Source organism: Equus asinus, chromosome 11, assembly GCF_041296235.1.
Source record: "Equus asinus isolate D_3611 breed Donkey chromosome 11, EquAss-T2T_v2, whole genome shotgun sequence".
NCBI classification, from domain to species: domain Eukaryota; kingdom Metazoa; phylum Chordata; class Mammalia; order Perissodactyla; family Equidae; genus Equus; species Equus asinus.
Genome location: NC_091800.1, coordinates 55281954 through 55304401, shown reverse-complemented (window position 1 = coordinate 55304401; position 22448 = coordinate 55281954). Strand labels below are relative to the sequence as shown.

Genomic DNA, 22448 nt, shown 5'->3' with positions numbered 1-22448 from the left:
CTGACTCTCCTTCAGAGTTCAACAGCACAGTAGTACGTTTCATATCCAGCATGCATCTGAAAGGAAGGCTTTGAACCCTCGTGCAACCGCTTTCTGGGGTGTGGATGGCTCGCACTATTTGCACCCTTCTCACTTGCGGATGTAAATCACAGTCTGCAGCGCTGACCCTTAAGTCTCTTTTAGATAAAAAACACAGAAGGACCAGCAGTGAAACCGTGTCGTCAGGGAAAGCTGCGATTAAATGTATCCCAAACGTCTCGGAAACAGATAGTCAGTCACTGTTTGTTGTTTTTAAGTGACTTACATCATTTAATAATGGCAAGAGAGCTGAGAGCAGCAGAGTGTTGCTTTGAAAAATTAAAATGTATCGATAACGCCTTTTCTCTCCCTGTTTTGACGGCGTCGTATGTTTGCAGACTCTGTAGGGTTTAATCTTTAGGCGGAAAACTATTCCGCAATCCCACCCTCCCGGAAAGATTCATGGATTTAAGATAGCCTTTCCGCATCTTTCTTTTCTCGCTCCACTATTACTCTTTTTCATTTAAACTTTCAAGATCCTCGATGCCTGTAGTAAACTGCCTTCCTTCCCATTCTCAGGAATCTTGCAGCTCCCGAACAGGGGAAAGTTTTTTAAAAAATGAAAGGAAGGAAGGAGGGTAAAAGCCTCGGCGACCGCGCGTTTCGAAAGCGCGTTTTCGTTTCCTTTCCCGGCGGGCTGTGGCCCTGCAGGGCTGCCGTAGCCGGCCGCGCGCGGCCCCAGTCGCAGCGAGGAGCCCCGGTCGGCGGGACTTCCGTGTTGGCGGGATTCTGAACGCTGCCATGGCTCAGACCGTGCAGAACGTTACATTGTCGCTCACTCTGCCCATCACGTGCCACATTTGCTTGGGGAAGGTAATGGGTAATTCCGGGCACGGCTACGAAAAGGGGTCGGGTGTGAAGTCACCCGCCGGAGCCAAGGGCGGTCTCGCTGTGTGGCGGGGACGGGGCGTGAGGGGCCGAGATGGGTGAAGACGCTACCCCGCATTCTCCTCAGGCGCCGGGAGGCAGCGGCCAGGGGGACGGAGGGAGCGCGCCGTGATGAATGGGTCCTCTGTGAGCCTTTTGAAGGAGGAGGACAGCAGCCTGGGGGCTGAAGGGAGGGCGGCGAGGCGACTTTGCCACCGCCGGCGGCCGCGCCCGGCCGACTCCGGGCCTGGTCTAAAATGAATCGCAGCGCTGTTCAGGCCCCTGTGCAACCCCGTGCGGCGTGTGGTGAAGCCGGTTAAAGCACGTTTCCTGGGAGCCTCGCCTAAGGCTCCTCCGTCCCCTGCACAACTCGAGTGTTCACGTTCTTGGGCCTGCAGTGCCAGTTGGGGAGTCTTTTCCGTTTCCAAGATCCTTTCCTTTGCTGCACCCGGCTTCCAGAGTGGCCTTTGCTCTGGGTTCCAAATTTGAAAAATAAATAGTACATGCCCCTGAATGGTGTTTACAATGAGAGGCATGGTCTGTGATTCCAGGAATGGATCAGTTACGAGACAGAATACCCTCTTTGTGATGCAAGAGGTGCCTAACATGTCCGTGAAACAGGGTGGAGAAAGTAGTTCAGGATTAGAAACAGAGTCTTGAATGTTCTAATACATTCGTCTCTTTCATTTCCGTCTGTGCCTCCCATTCGGTTTGTAAAAGAGCATTTCTTTACCGCCTAGATCAAGAAGGGAGAAGATACTGTGAATAATCAGATTTTTTTCCCCACCCTGAATTGTTTTTACGTTTGTAGGGGTGTTTGTGTTTACTCCCACGTGCAGACTGAAACTACAGCCACAGGCTTAAAACTGAGCAGTATAAACTTTCTAGAGCAGACATTGAGTGTCAGCCACTACAATCGTGTGCCTTAGGTGTTTGGGGTTGTGTGAATTTCTTGAGTTCAAGCAGTAGTAGGAAGTCAGGCTTGGAAGTAACTGATAACTCTTATGTCCGTCAGAATGAAATGCCAAGGAAATAGCAAATGTGCTGTGAGAGCATAAAGGGGATGGCTTGATCAGTTCTGACTGGAGAGAGCAAGGATGCCCTGGTGGAGGGTGTGTTTGAGCTAGAATTTGCTACTACTGCCTACATACATAGCTGGGAGGAGGAAGAGATGATGTTTCCCTTTGCTGCAGTCTGCAGTCGGCTCCTGACATGAAGTTCCCATAAGTATGTATTAAATTCTGGGTGGATTTCCTCTCAACAGTAGCCTTTAAGGCTGATAAAAATATCCTTAGGAAATAATTTTCACTTGGTCTTAGTTGTACACATTATATCTAGTTTCCATTAGTTAATAGGCTGTCTTTTGCAATTATGTCGAAAATGTGTTTTCCGTGGTTGGTTTCCCATACCTATACTTTTTGTTTTTAACCAAAATGATACCTAATAGGATAGTGTGCAGATTACAGAATGCTTTTGTATGCATTTAATTATTTCATTTACCCCCCTTGTCAGTGCTGTGAGATGGATAGGGCTGGTTTCCCCATTTTTTAAATAAGAAAACTAAGGCTTAGAGTCACTGGCGTTTGAACCCCTCTAGTTAACCATGTGTGTCTTCAGTAGATTACTTCCTAGAAACTCATTTGAGCTAATCCATGACAAAAGAGGCATTTTATTCTGACGGACATCAAGAGTTAGCAGTTACTTCCAAGCCTGACTTCCACCACCTTGACAGATAGCACCTCTAGCCACCTCTGAGATCTGCCTTAAGATTCTTCCTTCCTAACCCCCTTCCAGATCATCATTCTTCTGCTGGCCTCACCATTTGTCTCAAAAATCTCACCATTAGTAATCTTCTCTTTTGATCGTTCAACAGGATTAGGGGTCATTATCCCTGGAAAGTCATTGTACGAAATATATATATATATATATATATATATATATATATATAAACGTTTTATATATCTGTAAAACCTTTAAAAAGCTAGGAGTAGGGGAGACCTTAAATCTGAAGAGATAAGCTAGATGCTGTTTGGGATGGCGATGGGGTAGAATGGAGAGGAAAGAAGTAGTGGACCTAGCCTAAGTATGCACATGGTCGGTGCTTTGTCTTTTGAATACAGATGTACTTAAAATTGGAAAGTTTTGCATTTACTACCTCTGTCTCTACCTCAGTCTTAGAAATGGATTCTGTCTGCCCAATAATGTTTAGCTATCTTGCCAGTATTGTAGTAAGAGCTCTACATGGCCTGAAGAAGTTAGGTGCACATCCTGTGGGAAGATTTATGTATAATGTATTCTTGCCTATTCCTCTTTAATTTTTTCCGATGCCTTGGACTAGTGGGCCAGCAAACAGAATATAGGAATGATCTAGCCCAGGATATCTGTTATGTGACATGTTGGTACTGCCACCAGAATGCTACAGATCAGTTTATCTCTAGACAATTCCAGTCATTTATCGCATCAATTAGGAGTCAAGCTATGAAACCAAATTGTTCTTGCATCTAATGTACTTTTATTGACTGTGTCTGTGTTTTGCCATGAGTGACAGCCAAATGTGGCCCACAGTTAGTTTTATTAAAGGATAAAGGAGGTTCTCGAGAGAAGTGCCAAGCAATTAGACTTCTAATGCTGTTTAACATTAATATATCATATTCAGTTATTCCTTAGTTGAGTGTGAGTACAGTTAGAGGTACCACACTTTAAGATAAATATAGAGTATTTAGAAATCATTTCAAAGGTAGTTGAAATTGAGGTTGGAGTGTAGGTGGAATGGGATAGTGTTGGAATGAATGGACATGATTGTGAATCTTTAAATAAAATATTTTTCATTTGTAAGAGAATCAAGCTTTTGTAACTCTGCAATATTAAGATTTGTACTTAATATAAGAGGAAGCTTTCTGGCTGAAATAATCAGAAATGAAACCAGCTTCTTTAGGATGTGGGGTTTCTGTCTCTTGAAGTGTGCAGGAGTAGGGTGGACTGTTTCCCGCTAGGAATACTATGGGGAGGGTCTCTTCTTTCAAGGAGGACTTCTTGCTTTCCTTTCCACCCATATTGTTGATTAAAAATGTTTGAAAGATTAGGATAGGAACAAAGCCTTATGTAACTTAGAATCCTCACTCTAGTTTAACTAAATTCATTAATCATTGTTCATTGAGGGCTCTTGATTGGCCAGCAAGTTATCCACCTCAGTCTGTTGAGTCCTCATTTGAATCCTGATTGCCTCTTAGTGCCCAGGAGTGGATTTAAGAACCAGCCTTGTACAGAATTGTCACAAGTAATTTGCTTTGAAAAAAGCCATATGGAGTACAAGCTTTACATTTTTCTCTCTTTTCCACATTAAAATAAGTTTGAAGAATGCAGATATTTTCAGAAAAGTACAACAGTATTGTGTTTTTACATACTTAGTGTATAATAAAAAAATTAACAAAAAAGTGTTGATACTTTGTAATACTTTTCAAAGTTGGTATGTAATAGCTGACATATTTACTTCACAAATAAGATTCCAGTTTATCCTTAAAGCATTCTAGTAGTGATAAAGGTGGAGGAGGGGAGGTGTATTATCTCTCCTTTTCCCTAGACAGGAATAGGGACCTAGACCAATAGGCATTAAGTAACTTATTTCTTAGGATCATACAGTTTTAAAGTTCTAGGACCTAAATTCTAGCCCAGTGCCAAAGATTTCTTAAAACATAGCAAGAGCAATCCACGAGTTTTATTTTGAAAAGTTTCCAAATTCCCAAGGTTGACTAGGGGACCCATATTACAGTCATTTCTATACCTCAGCCTTCTTTTTCACAGTCTTTCTAGGTTTTCACTTAGTAAAACCCACAATGTTTTGAGATAGGTGCAAGAAAGAATACTCTTTGAAGAAGAAGGATTAGTTCTAGTCTCTAGCAAAGGTGACAAAAGGGCCGAGAGTTGATTTTAAGTGTAATTGCTAGGCCAGTTGATAAAGTTGATCTGTTGCCTTTTCCCTCCTGTCACCTCCTTCAGTGCCCCTTTTCTGCAGCCCCTACTGATCCCAGTGCCTTGATCCTAACTTTTTGCTTCTTTTAAGCACATATACTCTATTTCTTATTCCGAGATTATTGTTACTAACCCTGCTCTAGAGAGGAAAGAACTGTTTCTTAGTTGAAAGAGCGCTCAGTTTGCTGTTGAATCACGTTGAATGGTAGTTGAGGGGTGACTGCTCCTTATAACCTGAATCATTATTTCCTTGAGTCTTAGCTTCCACAACTGAAGATGAATCTGATACTAACCACATTAGATTGTTAGGGAAGTTCATGTGAATGTCCTAGACCAGTGCTTCTCAAAGTAGTGTGAGTGGATTTCATCTCCCAGGGACATTTGGCAATGTCTGGAGACATTTCTCATTGTCTCCAGGGTGGGTGCTACTCACATCTAGTGGATAGATCCCAGGGCTGCTGCTAGCTGAGTGTCCTACAATATCCAGCTCAAAGCCCTACAACAAAAGCTTCTTGGATCCAAAATGTTGGTAGTGCTGAAGTTGAGAAACCCTGTCCTAAACCAAGGTATAACTCCTAGTGGGTGAGTCTAGGATGACATGGATATTAATGGATAATACCTTTAAACATGACTCCTCCTAGCTACATTTGTGTTTTAAGAAAGGGGTTTTGGTGGTAAAGTCAAGCCTCTTAAAACTGAAACATCTTCAGATAAAGAAATGAAACAATGTAGGATTATTATAGATTATAGGGTTAATCTTTCTGTTCCTAGGATTGTCCCCTCAGCGCAGTCTAGTGAGAACAGCCCATTTTTCATACCTTGTTTTCTCTTCTCTTCCTTCTCCTCCTCTTCCTCACTAGCCTCAGGGGGCGTTACCCTAGGATATCACTTCAACATGCTTACTCCAGATGAGTTTGGAATTGTACGTGTCACTTACCCTTGCTGTTGTCATCTTGCATTTTTATTTCATAACAGTGCTGTTTTATTGCCACATATCTCATTTGAGAGTAAATTGGATATAGAGTCTAATAACCATAGGCAAATTATAACTATTTCTGTATCTTGGGAAGCTCTCATTAAAGAAAATTGTGTGTTTTGATGATGTATATGGCAGGATCTGGATAGAGGAAGATGGGTGGAGAGGAATTGAGGGAGGGCTAGATTCTTTGTATTTTGCTTTTGTAGGTTACAGTCAAATAAACAACAAGTTCTTTGTTTTAGTAGTTCTTTCTCTTTTATTGGTTTCTGTTCTCCTAAGCTAAATTTAAAGCATTGTGTAGAAATCATCACCTGATAAGTACTTGATCCAAAGAAACGAGTTTATCAGCTGTTACAAGAATCCAACACAATGTCAGTGACAATACCAGGTATCGAACAGTGAAAATGATTCTTCTGTGGGTGACATTGTCACAAACGATGGCTCTTAGTAGACAGAGCCAAGTAGTCTGCTTGTGGTTGTTCTTTATCATTTTGGCAGATTAAATGGAAAGGTTAAACTTTTGCTTTTTCACAATTTGGCAGCAGCTGTTGACCTTTTGCTTCTTGAGATGCTTTTAGGAGCATTATCTCAGCCTTTCATTTTAATACATCGGAATTCACTTTTATTAATCTTAGAGAGTTCCAGACATTGTATCAGGTGCTGTACCAGGTGGATACTAAGATGAGCACGCCCCTGCCCCTGAGCTCAAGGAGCCTGAAATCTAATAGGGAAGGCAGGATGTAAACAGTTTTCTAAGTACAGCACAATGCAGAAAGAAATGAACATTAAATTAATGCATAAGTGGTACTCTTATGAGAATCAAACAAAGACCCAGTTCTAAAAAGGATTAGTGAAGGCCTTTCAGACGAAGTAGCATTTGATTTTCAAAAAGGTGGAAGGCTTTTTATTTTGAGGAAGCTGGAGGCCAGCAGGACATATCAAGCTAAGAAGTGAGAGCATAAACAGGGAGCCTCTACTGTTCATATTCTTTTCAGTGAACATCAAGTAGATCTGTGTGGTTGAAGAGTAAGTTATGTCAAAAACTGAAATAGCAGATCAAGGGAAGTGGCTGTTTAAGAACCAGATTATGTTGTTATTTAAATGCTGTATTAAAACCATGAAGAGGAAAAAGCCATTGCCGTCTCGCAGGAGAGCAGTGAAAGCTGCTGATCCATATTTTAGGGAGTAGCTCTGGCATCAATATGAAAAGCGAACAAAAGTGAACACTTGGAAGGAAGGAAACTTGGGAGATCATGGCAATAGATCAAGGTTAAAAGAATGAGAACTGGAACTCATTATTGAGGTGAAGATGGAAAAGAAGGGATAGATGGTAGGTAAAAGAACATTTAGGAGTAGTTTGCCATATTTCAGCTATTCTGGGATGTACTTTTGGTTGCATTATAACACATATGAAATCTGGTTGTATCTTACAACTGATGGCATCTTACAGTTGTAAGTGGCAGCATTTTTCATTCTTTCTTTTTTCTTAGTGGTACATAAATATTGATGCATCTTAAAATCTCTGGCTTCTTAGACTTGATATATGATACCAGGATTTAGTGACAGATTGGATGGGGAAGATAAGTAAAAAGGTTGAGTCAGAGACAGCTCTGAATATTCTAGCCCAAGTGGTGAGGTAGTAGTACCATTAACTTAGACAAGAGGGAGTGCAGGAGGAGGAGTGAATGAGTGGAGGAGGCCAAGTTTTGGTTTTGGACATATTAAGGTTAAGGCAGCTACAAGATCCTTATACATAGTTGGCACCTGGGCATATGGACTTAACAATATTGTTACTTTTTATTTTCCTTTTTTTTGAGGGATTACTATGTGTAAGTGCTTACAATTTTACATTATTAAATCTTAAACAATACCTGAATGAAAAGTGTACTGGGTTAAAAAACAATTTTCAGAGGTGGAAACTGATGCCCACCAGAACTAAAGGGCTTACCCAGGGTCAAACAGCTCAATAAATGGCAGAGCTGGAGTTGGCCCCAGGTTTGTCTCTTGAAGCCTAAGCTCTGCCACTTAGGTCCAGTTATAGAGGATTCTCAGAAGTTGTCATGTGGAAAAGATGTTAACACCGTGTGATACGTGAGATTAAGAGAGAGAATAGAACTGTCAGATAAGATGGCCCAGGACAAAACAGAGAAAGCAGCTATACTGCCTCAAGTATTTTGACTATAAGCATCTCACTCTCGCATCCTTTTCCCATCACACCCGCTCTCCAGCATTACTTCAGCCTTATCAAGACCCATCCGTTGACTCTGTGACTCTATCACTTTTTCACTGTCATCATTACCATTCACATACTCATTTCCCTTATTAGCTGTGGTCATTTATTTTCATCAGTCATTTGTCTCTCTCTTTCTCCTTGGCAAAACGCCAACTCTGGATAAGCCCAGCTATTCATTTACTTCCTGTTTGAACCTGAGCAGCTAAAAATTGGTAAGAAAAATACACACCTGTGCTAATTGGTCTTACTTTACACTCAAAACCACAGACGTCAAGTAGGAGATCAACAGTGTTTGGCCATCCTGCTACATGTCCCTAGTAAATTTACTTCCTCACTTTTCAGAATAACTGCTTTATTCTCCTATTTTCTCAAGTTGATATCACCCACTGCTTCTCATTTTCAGCTGGTAACCTCACCTCATATTTAGTGACACTACGAGCATTGGAGCAGTTGCAACTTGAGTTCTCTCATCTTTCCATCAACAGATCTTCCATCCCCTTTGTATTTGTAGTCACACCCTCAGTCTTCACTTTTGTTCCAATGGAAAACATTGTATGAAGTAATGAAGACATTACTTCTGTGTAAGCCAAAATCTCCCTCTTGTACTTTGGATCTCAATCCCTTCTTGACTTCTTAGGGACTTTGCTATCTATGGCTCTAATTTCTCCCCCTCTTCCTCCATCATTAATATCCCTCTTTACTGTATCATTCCCATTGGCATTCATACCAGGGCCTCATTTTTATGCTCTCCTTTACAGCAAAACATGAAAGAATTGTCTATATTCTCTGTCTTCTTCACCTTTCCTTGTTTGTCAACTTCCAGTCAAGTTTCCACCCGCAGTATTGGCTGAAACAGTGCTTTTCAGTAGCAGATTACAAGACTTCCATGCAGTTAAATCCCATACTCACTTCTCTCTCCACATCAAACTCATTCTCTCCTCCATATTTGACGTACTTGGCCACTGTGTCCCTCTTGAAAAACTTTCTTCTCTTGGCTTCTGTGAGACCATACTCTCCTGTCCTCCAGCATAGACCCCTGCTTCTCAGTTTGCTTTGCTGGTTGCTGCTCCTCTTCCTCTTCTTGGTAGAATGAGGATCTCCTCCAGTCCTGTGAATTTCAATACCATTATATAAAGCCAGTGATTCTCAGACCCTGTTTTGTCCACTTAAAAGTCAGCTTGGCGTCACAAATTTAACATAGCCAAAACAGTATTCTTGATTTCCACAAGTGAGACTTTCTTTTCCTTCATTTTTATCACATTAGTTAATGATAGCACCAACCACTAAGTTGTTCAGAACTGCGTTTTAGATTGGGGAGGTATTTAACCTTTTGTTGTGGGAGCAATTACATAGAAAATACTGATTGCTTTTAAATGTGCTTCTAATGAGGGCGGCCTATACTGGGTGGGAGAGCATTTTGAATCCCCTTAAATAATGTGCACAATTTTATGTTTTGAGTATTGGCTTTCATCCATTTTCAGATGAGTTCGTGACTTAAAATAAGAAATTGTCATGCTCTCAAAGTCCAAGAAGGTAACTCTTCTTTCTTTAGCAAAGCGTCTTAGTTGGGGGTTATACATACTTCTTGGAGTACTGCAGAAATGTGGTGTGTGTGCTTGTGTGCTCATGTGCATGTGTTTGGGGGAAGCTACAGGATAGATAACGGCAGTATCTTCCTGGTACTTAGTTTGAGAATTTTTTTGGTCTTAAAACATTTCATGACTTAAAGATTAAATTAAAACATACATGAATATATTATGATCTGGACTTCTGAATCACTTGAATTTTTAGGAAAAAATAGCACCTGCACATGAAGTTCGTGCTTGTCTACATTTTGAGCCTCTGATCAGGAATACCTCCCAGATAAGCATTCACTCCTTGCTGTTAAGGAAAACTTTAGAAGAAAAGTTTGAGAAGCTGTGCTTCACGGTCTTACTTATTTATTTATTTTAATCAGTCCTGTAAAATCAGTTGAACTGAATGAATTAAAATTGATTTCTCCAAGAGGAAGTGTAAATCCATACTGAATTATCTTCTCTGTTTAGTTTTCTTATGTTAGTGTTCGTAATCAAGGGAGCACCTAAATGTTTGGGAAGCCAGACTGAGACCAGAGAATTCTTTGCAGTGAGATGTAAAATGATTACCTGCCTGTCATGAATTGCCTTATATCTGTGATTTCTTTGAGGGTAGGGACCCCTTTCAAATTAATGAAATTCATGGTATCCTTCTGAGTCAGGTATAGAGTAGCACAAGCATTTTCTCTGGAGAAAGTGGTTTGTGGTGGTTCTGTCTCTTCATTCTCCCTCTAATTCCTCTGTTTTCCCTTCATCTTCTGGTCCCTAGTGCAGAAAGACTCTACAATGGTATTGTTATTATTAGAACAGGAAATTATTGAAAATGGCTATAAAGTGTTTTGAGTCCCACAGTAAAAGTACCATGTGAATCAAGTGAAAGCCTAAGCGTTTGTTTTTTATTGTTAAATTTGTGCTATCTGAAGAATATTAAGTTATTATTCCCTCTGGCAAATTACCCAACTTATTGAATGTAAAATGCTGTCTTAACAGCAATTCCTTCATTCAGCAAACCTGCATTGAGTACCTCCTGTATACTAGGCTGTTTTCTAGACACCAGGGATTTTGGAATAGGTGAGGTGAAGGAAGTTCTTGCTCTCATGGGGCTTCCATTCTAATAGGGGAGATAGACAATAAATAGTGTAAACAAACATATAATATCAAGTAGAAATCTAAAGCATTTTCTCTCTTCTGTTTTCCCTCTGATAAAACATCTACACGAAATCAAATCACCTAGTTAACCCTGAGCAAGCCACCTAATTTTTTCACACTTTGGTTTCCTTATTTGTAAAGTATATTTATTCTGCTTGCCTCACAGCATTATTTTAAAAAAAAAACAAAAAACAGAGAGAAAATGCATGTGAAAGCCCTTTGTAAAATATAGGCTATATAATTGTAAAGTATTACTATTTGTACTTGTTTAAATGGAGTTGAAGTTTTGTGTATTTGGTATATGTCAGTATTTCTGTCAGCATTGTTTGCTGTTTAGATTAGAAACCACTTGGGAGTGGGACTCCTGTCTTTTATGGTTGTTTTAGGTTTCATGCCTCTTTGGTTTGAGGGACTGTCTAGTAAGATGTCAATGCTTAATGGTTGATTGTTGCTCTATAATATAGTGGAATGAATTGAGGGAAAGATTCAAGTGTCAGAGGGATGACTGGACTAAATGTTCTTTAAAGAACCTTCTAATCCTGACATTTTATAATTCTGAAATAGAATAGCTGAAGAACAATTGTTTCAGTCTTAGTAGAACAAAATGCATTTTCTTTTTGGCCATGAATGTGGCTTGGAACAAAATTAATCCATTACAGAGTATGTCAAAAGTTTCAGTCTCTGTGACCAAATATCTCACATGTCTCTGTTATACGTATATAAAAACAATGTGGTAGCAGTAGCAGCATTTTAATAAGTCTTAGATGTCTCTTCTTAGAGCACCGACTGCTGTACTCTAGAGAAGCAATTTGTTTGCTCTAAACTAACTTCTTGGGTTTCTACTTATGATTGTTGCCCTGTACTAAAAGTAATGTTTCTTTTTTCAAAGGTACGCCAGCCTGTCATATGCATCAACAACCATGTATTTTGTTCAATTTGTATCGATTTGTGGTTGAAGAATAATAGCCAGTGTCCAGCTTGCAGAGTCCCTATCACTCCTGAAAATCCTTGCAAAGAGATTATTGGTAAGGGCCTATTTTATAAACACAGAGAAATAGATTTGAAACAATCTCTAAATAATGTATATTTGGAGGAAGACTGAAATAGACAGTTTTCATTGATGTTATTTTGCCAATATCATACTGTATAGATTCGTCATTTATATAACCTGTAATTGGAGCGACTGAGGGGCACAAGGCACTATGAGAAGTCTTGGAACCTCATAGAACTTACATTCTGGTAGAGGCTGTGCGTGCGGACCAAAATATTAATGGTTTAAAGCAACAGATGCTAAAGGCCAAAAAACGGCTCACAGAGTTCAGGCAAGGAAGTTCAGCTGGGAACATTGAGAAGGGATTCATGAAACAGATGGCCTTTAAGATGGAGATTTAAGGATGGATAACATTTCAGCTGGTAAAGATTAGGGAGGGCATTTCATGCAAAGGTAGTAGTATGAACTAAGGTTTAGAGTAGGAAAACACAAAGTGTGTTTTTGGAAATGATCAGTAGTCTAGTTTGGGTCTGACTACTGAAATAAGATTGAAAACGTAGATTGAGGTGTTAGTGCAGATATCTTGAGTGACAAACTAAATCAGGGACTTGCTCAATGGGTGAGAAGAAGGGAGAAGTGGGCATGATGGTTGTGAGCAAGGGAGTGGCATAATCCAAAATGTGCTTGAGGAGTCTTACTAGGGTGATGGTATGTAGGTTGGGCTGTAGAGGAGAGACATGGTGTGAGTAGGTCAGGTGAGGTTCTTGCCCAGGTGAGGGAGAATGTGGGTCTGGGTTAAGGGTAAAAAAGAACATTCAGTGCCACACTAGTGTAGGTAAGAGGGGGCTTAAGACTTTAACTAGAAGATCCTTGAAAAATAAAGCATTTAAAGAACATTTTTAGTGTTTGGTTTTTATTCTGCTCATATAAATTATTTCTCTTAGATTGCAAAAATTAAAATGACTTTTATTTGTTATTGCTTTAGAAAAAATTGAAAGTGAATTAGTCATTAGCTATGTATAGAAAACACTTCTCAGAAAACTTAAGAAGACATTGTAATAGTCCCAAATTAGGAAAAATGGACTTAAGATTTTTACAGTGGAATTGGAAAGTAAGATATATGCCAGAACAAAAGAACTAGTGGGACTTTGGAACTAAGAAATCCAAAGGGCGAGTCAGAGATGCCTCCAAGGTTTCTTTCTTGGGTGACCTGGGTGAAGTCCAATAGAGGAATATTTCTCTGCCATGCTGCATAGTGTAGTGTTAACCTCTCTGCCTCTAGTTTCTTACCTGTACTGAACTTCACCAAGGACTTAAGTCTTTTCTTGCAGAAGATGAGCTCTGATGATTAAAATAATTTGAAAGTTTTCCCTCAGCTTCTCTTCACATTCCTTCTCCTGCCTTCATTCATTCATATCTAAGTGATATTTCATAAATTATGTCAAGTAAAATAGTTCATCTGTCCTTGTATTTGGATAGAACACCCTGAAAAAGAACATCTGTAAAATGCCTTTGCTATCATGATGCTAAGAAGTACAAAGGTATCGACAGCGTAAGTGAAGAGTTCTCAGGAAGAATTCATTTTCAGTGTATTTGTAATGAGTCCTTATGGGCATACAGTTAATGCTGTGATTCATAATCCATTGTTAACTGGATTGTTACAATGAAAATCAGTGAAAAGACACATTAATCTTTTCAGTTGTGTTACCAATAACAAAGTATGTTTGAATGAAGTCATTGGTTATAATATATATCATATATAGTTCATATATATAGATATATATTTGATAATTATATCATATATGAAATATTGATAATGTTTATATAACATTGGTTTAATATAAATATAATCAGTGCTATTTTATTGCTATTTGACAATAGTCTAGGATTCAGAATTTGCAGTAGTTCAGATGTGATAATTAATAAAATATAGTCTTTGCCTTATTAAGTTTATTATAATAAGATCCATAAGTAAGTGTTTGATATTTTTACTGCAGGTATTTTTTATGCTGTTATTTGATATTTATCTTTTCTAAGGATTGAGTTAGAGAAGCCTGGATGGCAGCCCCAAGTGTGTACATAACGGAAAGGGTAGATGTTAAGCTGGAGAACTATAGAAGACAATAAGAAAAGGGTTCATTTTCGATTTAATTCTGCCCAAATCAGGATGAAAAATTAGATTTTTTTTTTCCCTGTAGGAGGAACAAGTGAAAGTGAACCTATGCTAAGCCATACAGTCAGGAAGCACCTCCGGAAAACTAGACTTGAGTTACTCCACAAAGAATATGAGGTAAATGATAATTAAAATTTAAAATGACGACAGCATTGAATTCAAGGTAAAACTGAGCTATCTCAGTCCCTGAACTTTTTAGCGTAAGCATCTAATGAAATCTTATTTTAAATGCCAATTTTGAGAATATCTTATTGGTAAATTTTTCTTTTTCCCTTTCCTATTTTAAATAGGGGAAAGGAACAGATGGAGCCATTTCCTTTTTTTCCTTCTTTTAATTTAAAATTTGTTCTCAACAGTCATGTCATTTTGTAAGTGTTTGTTCCCTCAAGAAGTTGGGAAATAAAGGAAACTCTCTTGTGAAAGTCAGTCTTCCAACTCCCACAGGGCATTATGAATGTTCTGGTAACAGTGGCTATAACTTTCATTCTGTTCTTGTTTCTGCCGATAAATTCACTGATAATTACAAGCCTGGTCAGTGTGGTAAAGTAAATATACCTATGTCAACTATCAGCAAAGAGATTTTGGTATGAAATATGCTATTTCCTAATTCTTTTTTTTTGCATCTGAAGCAGTGAGTTTTTTAAAACAAAAATTGTGTGTATTTAAGATGTACAGCTTGATGTTTTGATATACATGCACATAGTGAAATGATTACTTTAGTCAAGATAATTGACATATCTCCTCACATAAGTACACCTGAAATATACTCTCAGCGAGTTTCCAATATACAGTACAGTCTTATTAACTATAGTCATCACACTATACATTAAATCCCTAGACATATCTATCCTTCATGACTACAACATCGTGCCCCTTGATCCATCTCCCCTTTTCTTGCACCTCCCCATTTCCTCCACCTCCCCACCCTTGGTAACCATTGTTTAACTTTCTGCTTCTATGTGGTCAACTTTTTTACATTCCAATTTAAGTGAGATCATGCCGTAGTTTTCCTTCTGAGAAGGTGACTTAACAGGGTGATGGGATTTTTCCAAATTAGCTTTATGCTAATGGAATACTTACACTTTTGAATAGTAAACCTTAAGCCCTATTGTCGTTTTATGTTGGCTAAAGGCGGGATATTACTGATCTCTTCTTTTGATACAAAATATCTTTGTTATACTATATACATGGAAACTACTACAGGAGCTGCCTCAAAAATTTTTTGAAATAAAATAGGGCATAAATAAATGACTGAATCATTCATATATGTGTTTTTTCTGTTTCTATTTGTTTATTCACTAATATATTCAAACAAAGTGATTTTCTCATTTTATAATGCTATTTAACTTGGAATGTATTACAGTTCAAAATAGTATATAATACTATATGTTAACTCTAAAATGTACTCTTACATATTTAGTGAATATTTATCATACTTAGGTACTAATCAGATTAATCCTTTATGAGATGACTGGCACATTGAGCTACTTGGAATTTATTTTCTAACAACAGAATTTCTAGTTTAAGATGAAATATTCATTATAGATGAATAAATGGTATCACAGAAAAGAGTTGTAGCCCAAATGTTTAGTAATTGGATTTAAGATAATAAGCAGTTCCAGATGGGGAAAACTAATACTTGGAATAGTCATGGTGGTAATTAAAGAACCAGAATGTAGAAAGGTTAAAAATGAACTACAGGTATTATTCTGAAATGGAAAGTGGAAGTGGTATATGGTTTCACTCTTCAAGTACAGAAGCAAAAATATAAACATCAAATGAAACTGTAAGAGATCACCTTGATGAACACTGTATTTTTTAATTCCCCTCAGTAAAGCAATTAAACATGCCTAAGAATTTTCTTCTGAGGAAATCTACTTCCTTGTTGAATTCATGTGACTTTTTTTGTTTTCTGGCTATCTTAAGTAGAATCAGAGATTTGACATTTTAATTTTTTTAAAACCACAAACTGTCATTGACTTAAAATGAAAGCAATGAAAATGCCAATTTTTATCAAAGTCAAAATATGTTTTCAGAATTTGAACTGTAGGTGACTTTCTGACTACAAAACTATTCTGATGGGTAAAGAATCTGTTCATCTACCAAACTTTGAGTATAAAATTTAAAAACACATTAGCCTCAGTTAGCATATGAATGTGTTTAGTGTCTGTGTCTACCTAATGGCTATGCAATGCTTTTCAGGATGAAATAGATTGTCTGCAAAAAGAGGTAGAAGAACTTAAGAGTAAAAATCTCAGCTTGGAGTCACAGATCAAGACTATTCTGGATCCTTTAACCTTGATGCAGGGCAACCAAAATGAAGACAAACATCCAGTTGCAGATAATCCAAGTAAAATTGACCCAGAAACTGTAGCAGAGTGGAAAAAAAAACTTAGAACAGCTAATGAAATCTATGAAAAAGTGAAAGATGATGTGGATAAGTTAAAGGAGGTATGTCATGGTTGTTTTGAAAATTCTATTATAGTTTTTAAAATTCTATTGTGTTGTTTTTAAAATTCTATAATATTTTAAGTACCTTCAAAGGTATAAATAGCCATATTATCTTGACTCATCATTAGATGATTTGTGGAGGAAGGACAGAAATCCCTGGATGAGCATTTATAAGCAATACGAAAACTTTTTCTCCTTAAATGTCATTAGCTGCCAAGACATATCAGATGGTTCCATTTGTAACTATAATTGGAGACTCTATAGTCCTTCTATATGAGTTTGCATCTTCTTGTAGAAGTGACATCAGTTTAAAGGATGTGTTTCTATTTCCCCTCCTTGTGGTTTGCCTTAATTTTTTTTTAAGCTTTGTCAGTGATTGCCTTGTATGCATAAAAACAAACACATATCCATTTCCCTACCTATAAAATGCAAGGTTTGGACCATATCTTTTCTGGTACTACCATTCTCTGATTTTTAAGTTGTAAATAGTTAAAGGCTTAATGACTAGTTCCAAGAGAGCTGTGGTAGCTGCTTTAGACTACTCTCTGCAAAAGACTGTTGTGGCTTATGAAGTGGGTTCATTTTTTTCACTTATTCTTCTATCCATCCAATAAGATAGAGAAAGCATAGGTGAAAAAGGCAAACCGCTAGGATTTTCCAGTCTAGGAAAAGAGATGAGATCCATACCATCAGCACTAGAGGCTATCATCAAGTGCTGTAGAGCTTTCTTGGCCAAAGGGACCAGCCTTTAGCTTGACTTCAGGTTTATCCATAGTGGAGTCTTGTTATGCTGAATGGAGATGGTTTTGTGGTATCCAAGTCCTGAACCACCCATTCAACCTATCTACATGGTTAAATGCTGTTAAATACGTAATTAAAATACTGTTCCTGTGCTAAATTACTAAATCTTGCCTCCTGAAATCATTAATGAGTTACTATGATATTTTATAGAAGTACCACCACATACGGTCCTCAGATCCTCAGGGAGGTTAAGTAGCAGAAAAATATCTGCAACTTAGTGTAAATACTAAGCCATCTTCACATACCCACATATAAAATAAATGCTTTTTGGGCTCAGAAAAGGCCGAGATGAGACAAAGAAGGGAACTTAGTGCTTTCAGAGGAAAAAGAAACTACAGACATGATTGCACTGAGTTTGTTACAAGTTTAGGGGAAGTGTGTAGTTTTTTTGCATATTAATGGCCAATGTTAGCGTGTTGGTTTGTCTAAGAACTGAAGAGGGCGGTAAAAGGAAAGACAGCTGAGAAGTTACAGTATATATCAATCTACCTGTCCCTTTTATCTTCTCTTTCTCTTTTTGAGCCATCAGTAAGTTCTATACGGTCTCTTTTGTAGTTATTAAACTTCATTTAAATTTTTGGCAATAAATGTTTCTTAGAGTATGAGGCACTGTATGAAAACTTTACTCTGGGCTTATAAGAGTGGTATCAGGGATGTATGTAAAAGAAAAGTACATGCAAAACAGTTTTTCTTTGCTATTTTAAAGGTCACATGTTAAATTCAATACCCAAAGCCACTCTGAGACCTCAGAATTATTAGCGTTATTTAAATAGCCCATTTTGGGTGCCTGCTGATGGTATTATGTAGTACTAGGCAATAAACCGGGACATAAATGAATTAAAAAACATGGACTGCAGAGGCAAAACTTGAATATGAGTACAAATTAATAACATACTATAAATCAAATACAGGAGTACAGAAGATTCAGAAAAAAGGACTAGTTAGAATGAGTGAAATAGACTTTTTTTCTGATGTTGCCAGAACTAGGTGAGTTGAACTGTCATGAGGCTAGTATCACCCAACCAGTGTTGAGAATGCAAAAAAGCTGAAGTCTTCATTATTCTTTTAGGTACAACAAATAGGCAGAACTCTGCCCTTTGTAACTTTTACCTACCAACCCTCCTGAACTTGAAAATATCTCTGCTAGTTGAGGAACTAGCCAGCCCATAATGAGAATATTCAAGAGCCACAGGACTGGTGAGGGACCTTGAAATATAGCGATATAGTATGGAGGGGATGGGGAAAAGAAATCAAATGAGTTTCTAATTTAAGCTTGTCATCATCATCAAAAAGCATTCACTAAGTGCCTCCTCTTAGGGTGCTATGCTTGAGAGCTTAATTCATTGTCTGTGTATGTGAGGAAGTAAATGTCTTTCCTTACTTAGATCTTCAGAAGGGCAGTAATGGTGTTTATCAGTCTTTTAAAGAATTAACCCTCCACAATCCTGGTTAGTTTGCAACCATGAAGATAAGCAGGTGCTCAGAGCCCAAAAGGAACCTGGATGAGTCTAAGTGAGAAAGTTAGGCTTTTTGTGCCCAAAAGAGTGTGCTCTGCCCTGCTTCTCTTGTCATCCTCTTGGGGTGTTTGTGTATGGGTGGGCAAGTAGTATAGTTGCTAGTCTAGAAATTAGTCAAAAACATTCGTCAAATTTTTGAAATCTATTTTTAAGTCTTCTTGGTTTAAACCTTTTTGTTGACAATAGTTCTTGTACCCATTCACTTTGAATGTTAATATTCTAGTCAAAGAGAATTTCTCTTGACAGGTCAGTGAAATTGGTTTCTCATCTAGAGAGTCATTTTTCTTTGGAATTCAAAGATGCAGTGACCAGGGAATTTAAAGAAAGTAGCTGTTAAGAAGACTCAAATGTGGGCACACTGCTTTTCAGGCTGTCCAGAATCAATATTTAGACTCCAGATTTTTCAGCAATTAACATTTTGTTAGGCAATTTTTAGGTATTGTACAATTCAAAAAAGAAAGTCATGCTTGGAATTTTTTCTCATCAAAAGAGAATCCATAGAATATGTTAGAAAACATTAACCCAATTTTGAGAGTCCCAGAAGTAACGAGCGAGGGCATTTAGGAAAACCATTTTGAAGAAGGAAAGCAAGTGATTTAATGGGGGTAGAAAGAGGGTGAAAGGTAAAGGGGGCCGTTTGTACAGTGACAGACGGAAACTAGACTTTTGGTGGTAAACATAATGTAGTCTATACAGAAATCAAAATATAATGATTACACATGAAATTTATATAATGCTATAAACCAGTGTTTCCTCAATAAAAAAAATTAAATTTGAAAAAAAGAAAGTGGTTTAATCATATTAGATTTGTTATCACTAAAACACTATTTTTAAAAAGCAGCTGAAAATCAGTCTCATAGCTCAAGAATTGACTCTTAGCAAATAATTGCGCATGGTATAATGTTACCATGCTTAGAGAATTCAGTTATGTGAAAAAGGAAAAAAAACCATATTTGCCATTAGTATAGTCCCTTAATGACTGTAAGCTAACTAACATAGCTTTGTTTATTTCCCTGGATAGGAGATTTGCAAAGTGCTTGGGGAATATGGATTAAAAATTCTTGGTTGTGTTCAGTTTCACAAGTCATCCCTAGTGGTGATGTTAAGTTTCTGAAGGCCATGTTCTGGTATTCGGTTTTCTGATATTATCGCTCTAAAAATTACAGATGGCCCATATCATAATTTTTACAAGACACTTTTGTTTTAGCTTGTGCTTAATTATTTTCAATTCTTTTTTTAAGGCAAATAAAAATTTGAAATTGGAAAATGGTGGCCTGGTGAGGGAGAATTTACGACTGAAGGCTGAAGTTGATAACAGATCACCCCAGAAGTATGTATTTTGCTCATAGAGCAATGTTTCAGATTATATCAATGTTTTAGAATAAGCTGGTATTATAGTATGTGTTTTTCATTTGACTCTGAGTGAAGCATGTAGGTTTAAGTAGAATATCTTGCCTCTAAAAGTAAAGTGTGTACTTCTGTTATTGGTTTAATCTTAGTCTCAGTTAAGGGTAATTTTGGGGAAAGGATTTTATTTTTATCCTTTTTCTTTATCTGATTAGCAAGAGGATTGTTTTATGTGACCTAAGACAGGTCAGTCTTCACTTGGTTTTGTGTATACTGTTTAGTAGTACTAACCAAGAGTAGGGAGATTAACATAATGCCTTTTAGATGTTTTCTGAAATAATCTTAATAATAGTTAATATTTATACAGTGTATTCTCTTTGCCAGGTACACAATTTGGGATATAGAACTATTATTCTCCATTTACAGATGAGGAAACAGAGCATAGAGAGATTAAATTAATTTATCTAAATCTGCACAGCTAGTAAGTGGTGGAAATATAATGTAACCTCAGATAGTCCAGCCCAGAGTCTGTGCTCATTACATTACACTGAAAACCTTTACACTATTACTCTACCCATTATACTAAAAAGCCTATGTAGAATAGGCATTATTTGTTGAACTTTGGACTGATTTGAACTATACAATTAAATGAATTTAATCTTCCTTTATGATGGAATAGTTTTCATTCCATTCCAGAAGGTAAAAGATTACAAGTATTGACTTGCTCACCGTTAATTTGTTTAAAATTATAAGAAACAGTTGAGAGTTAAGAGTTCAAGTTGGAGAAAAGATGGGAGACAGCGCTTGCTCTTTTTCTTCTTCTAGGAAAAAAAATAAGTGAGAAGAGAATTTGGCCCCCATCCCTCTCTGAGGGGTAGCATATCAGAACTCCACACTTTCTTCTCATCCAACCGCTAGACGTCATTTCTTCCTAGTCGGAAAGGACAAGGCAGGCGTAAGCAAACAATGGAAATTTATTCTGCCAGAATCACTCTCTCTGTTTGTTGTTTGGAAAAAAGAAAATGTTGCCTTCAGTAGAACCAAGTGTGGTATCAGGAAATGGTAGAAGTAAACCATAATTACTCAAAGCAGGGATAGCTAACACACAGAGAAAGAAGCATAGCTTTTAGTTTTAAATAGTTCCTTCCCTTGTGTCCTCCCACCTCATTTTTCTTTCACTTCAGATAATGTCCTACTTTGAAAAATTAGTAAAATAAGCTTAGGAAGTGTTGCTGTTATGTGGTGGTTTGAATCTTTGCTCCTCTCATTTATTGGCAGCTCGCCTTGCCAGTCATAGTAATGCTTGTCCATTAGCCATTTCCCACAGCATGCTGAATGAACTAAAGCTCTTTTGTTTGTAGCTTTTATTTCTTGAAAATTTGCCCATCACATTTCAGATTTAATGCAAGCCACCAGGATGTATATGTTTAAATATCCATGACTCCAACCTGATAAATAACTGAGGAATCTCACCTGAAGAAACCTGGCCTCTCTATTCTAGCAAGCAGCCATGCTTCTGAATCCCTTATAACTTTAGGATTTGCTATCTTTAACTTCCATTCCTTCTCTTTAGGGGAAGGGAATAGTTTCACTTAAAAACGATTTGAACCGACCCCCATTCCAGATCAATTTGCAATGCATTGAGGTATTAAATGCTTGCATTTGATTTATAGCTTTGTTTGCTCTGCATCACCAAACCCAAGTGGGATTCAGAGAGAAGCTGACCACAGCTGAAAATACTGAGGTCTGGTTCACCTGAGAAGAGTTCCTATTTGTATTGGAAAGAATATGAAACTTTAAGAGTTTAAAAGTAAACGCAAGCAAATAAAACCTACCCATTTCATTTCATTCTCTTGATTAGGAAGTGCATTGACCAATTATTTTTCTCTTGTCTACTTGGTTAGGTGTCAAAGTATGCTTTTTATATACATGGCCTTAGTTTCTGATGTATCCTTCACGTTGTGCATCATATTCTACAAATCATGCAGAAGAGAGAGCTTTAAAATTTAGACACTAATGGGAAAAAAATTAGGATGATGTATTTGTCAGCTTGGTCTGCCAAAACAAAGTAATATAGTCAGGGTGGCTTAAAGGTTAGATAATTATTTTCTCACAGTTCTGGAGGCTCAGCAGTTTTAGTTTCTGGTGAGAGCTCTCTTCTTGGCTTGCAGACAGCTGCCTTCTCACTATGTCTTCACATGTCAGAGAGAGTGAGCTCTAGTTTCTCTTCCTCTTATAGGGACACCAGTCCTATCAGATTAGGGCCTCATCCTTATGATCTCATTTAACCTTCATTACCTCCTAAAGACCCTGTATAGT

At 37.7% G+C, this 22448-nt stretch overlaps 1 protein-coding gene across 1 annotated transcript in view; it reads left to right on the top strand.

The window, feature by feature from the left end:
• Positions 1-739: 739 nt before the first annotated feature.
• Positions 740-22448, top strand: part of OBI1 (ORC ubiquitin ligase 1) — a 37759-nt gene continuing 16050 nt past the window's right edge. The window contains exons 1-5 of the mRNA XM_014852304.3: positions 740-891; positions 11739-11874; positions 14039-14130; positions 16216-16464; positions 20024-20112. Coding sequence (XP_014707790.1) covers positions 820-891; positions 11739-11874; positions 14039-14130; positions 16216-16464; positions 20024-20112 — 638 coding nt within the window. The 5' untranslated portion in view covers positions 740-819. The remainder of the gene's footprint in view (positions 892-11738; positions 11875-14038; positions 14131-16215; positions 16465-20023; positions 20113-22448) is intronic.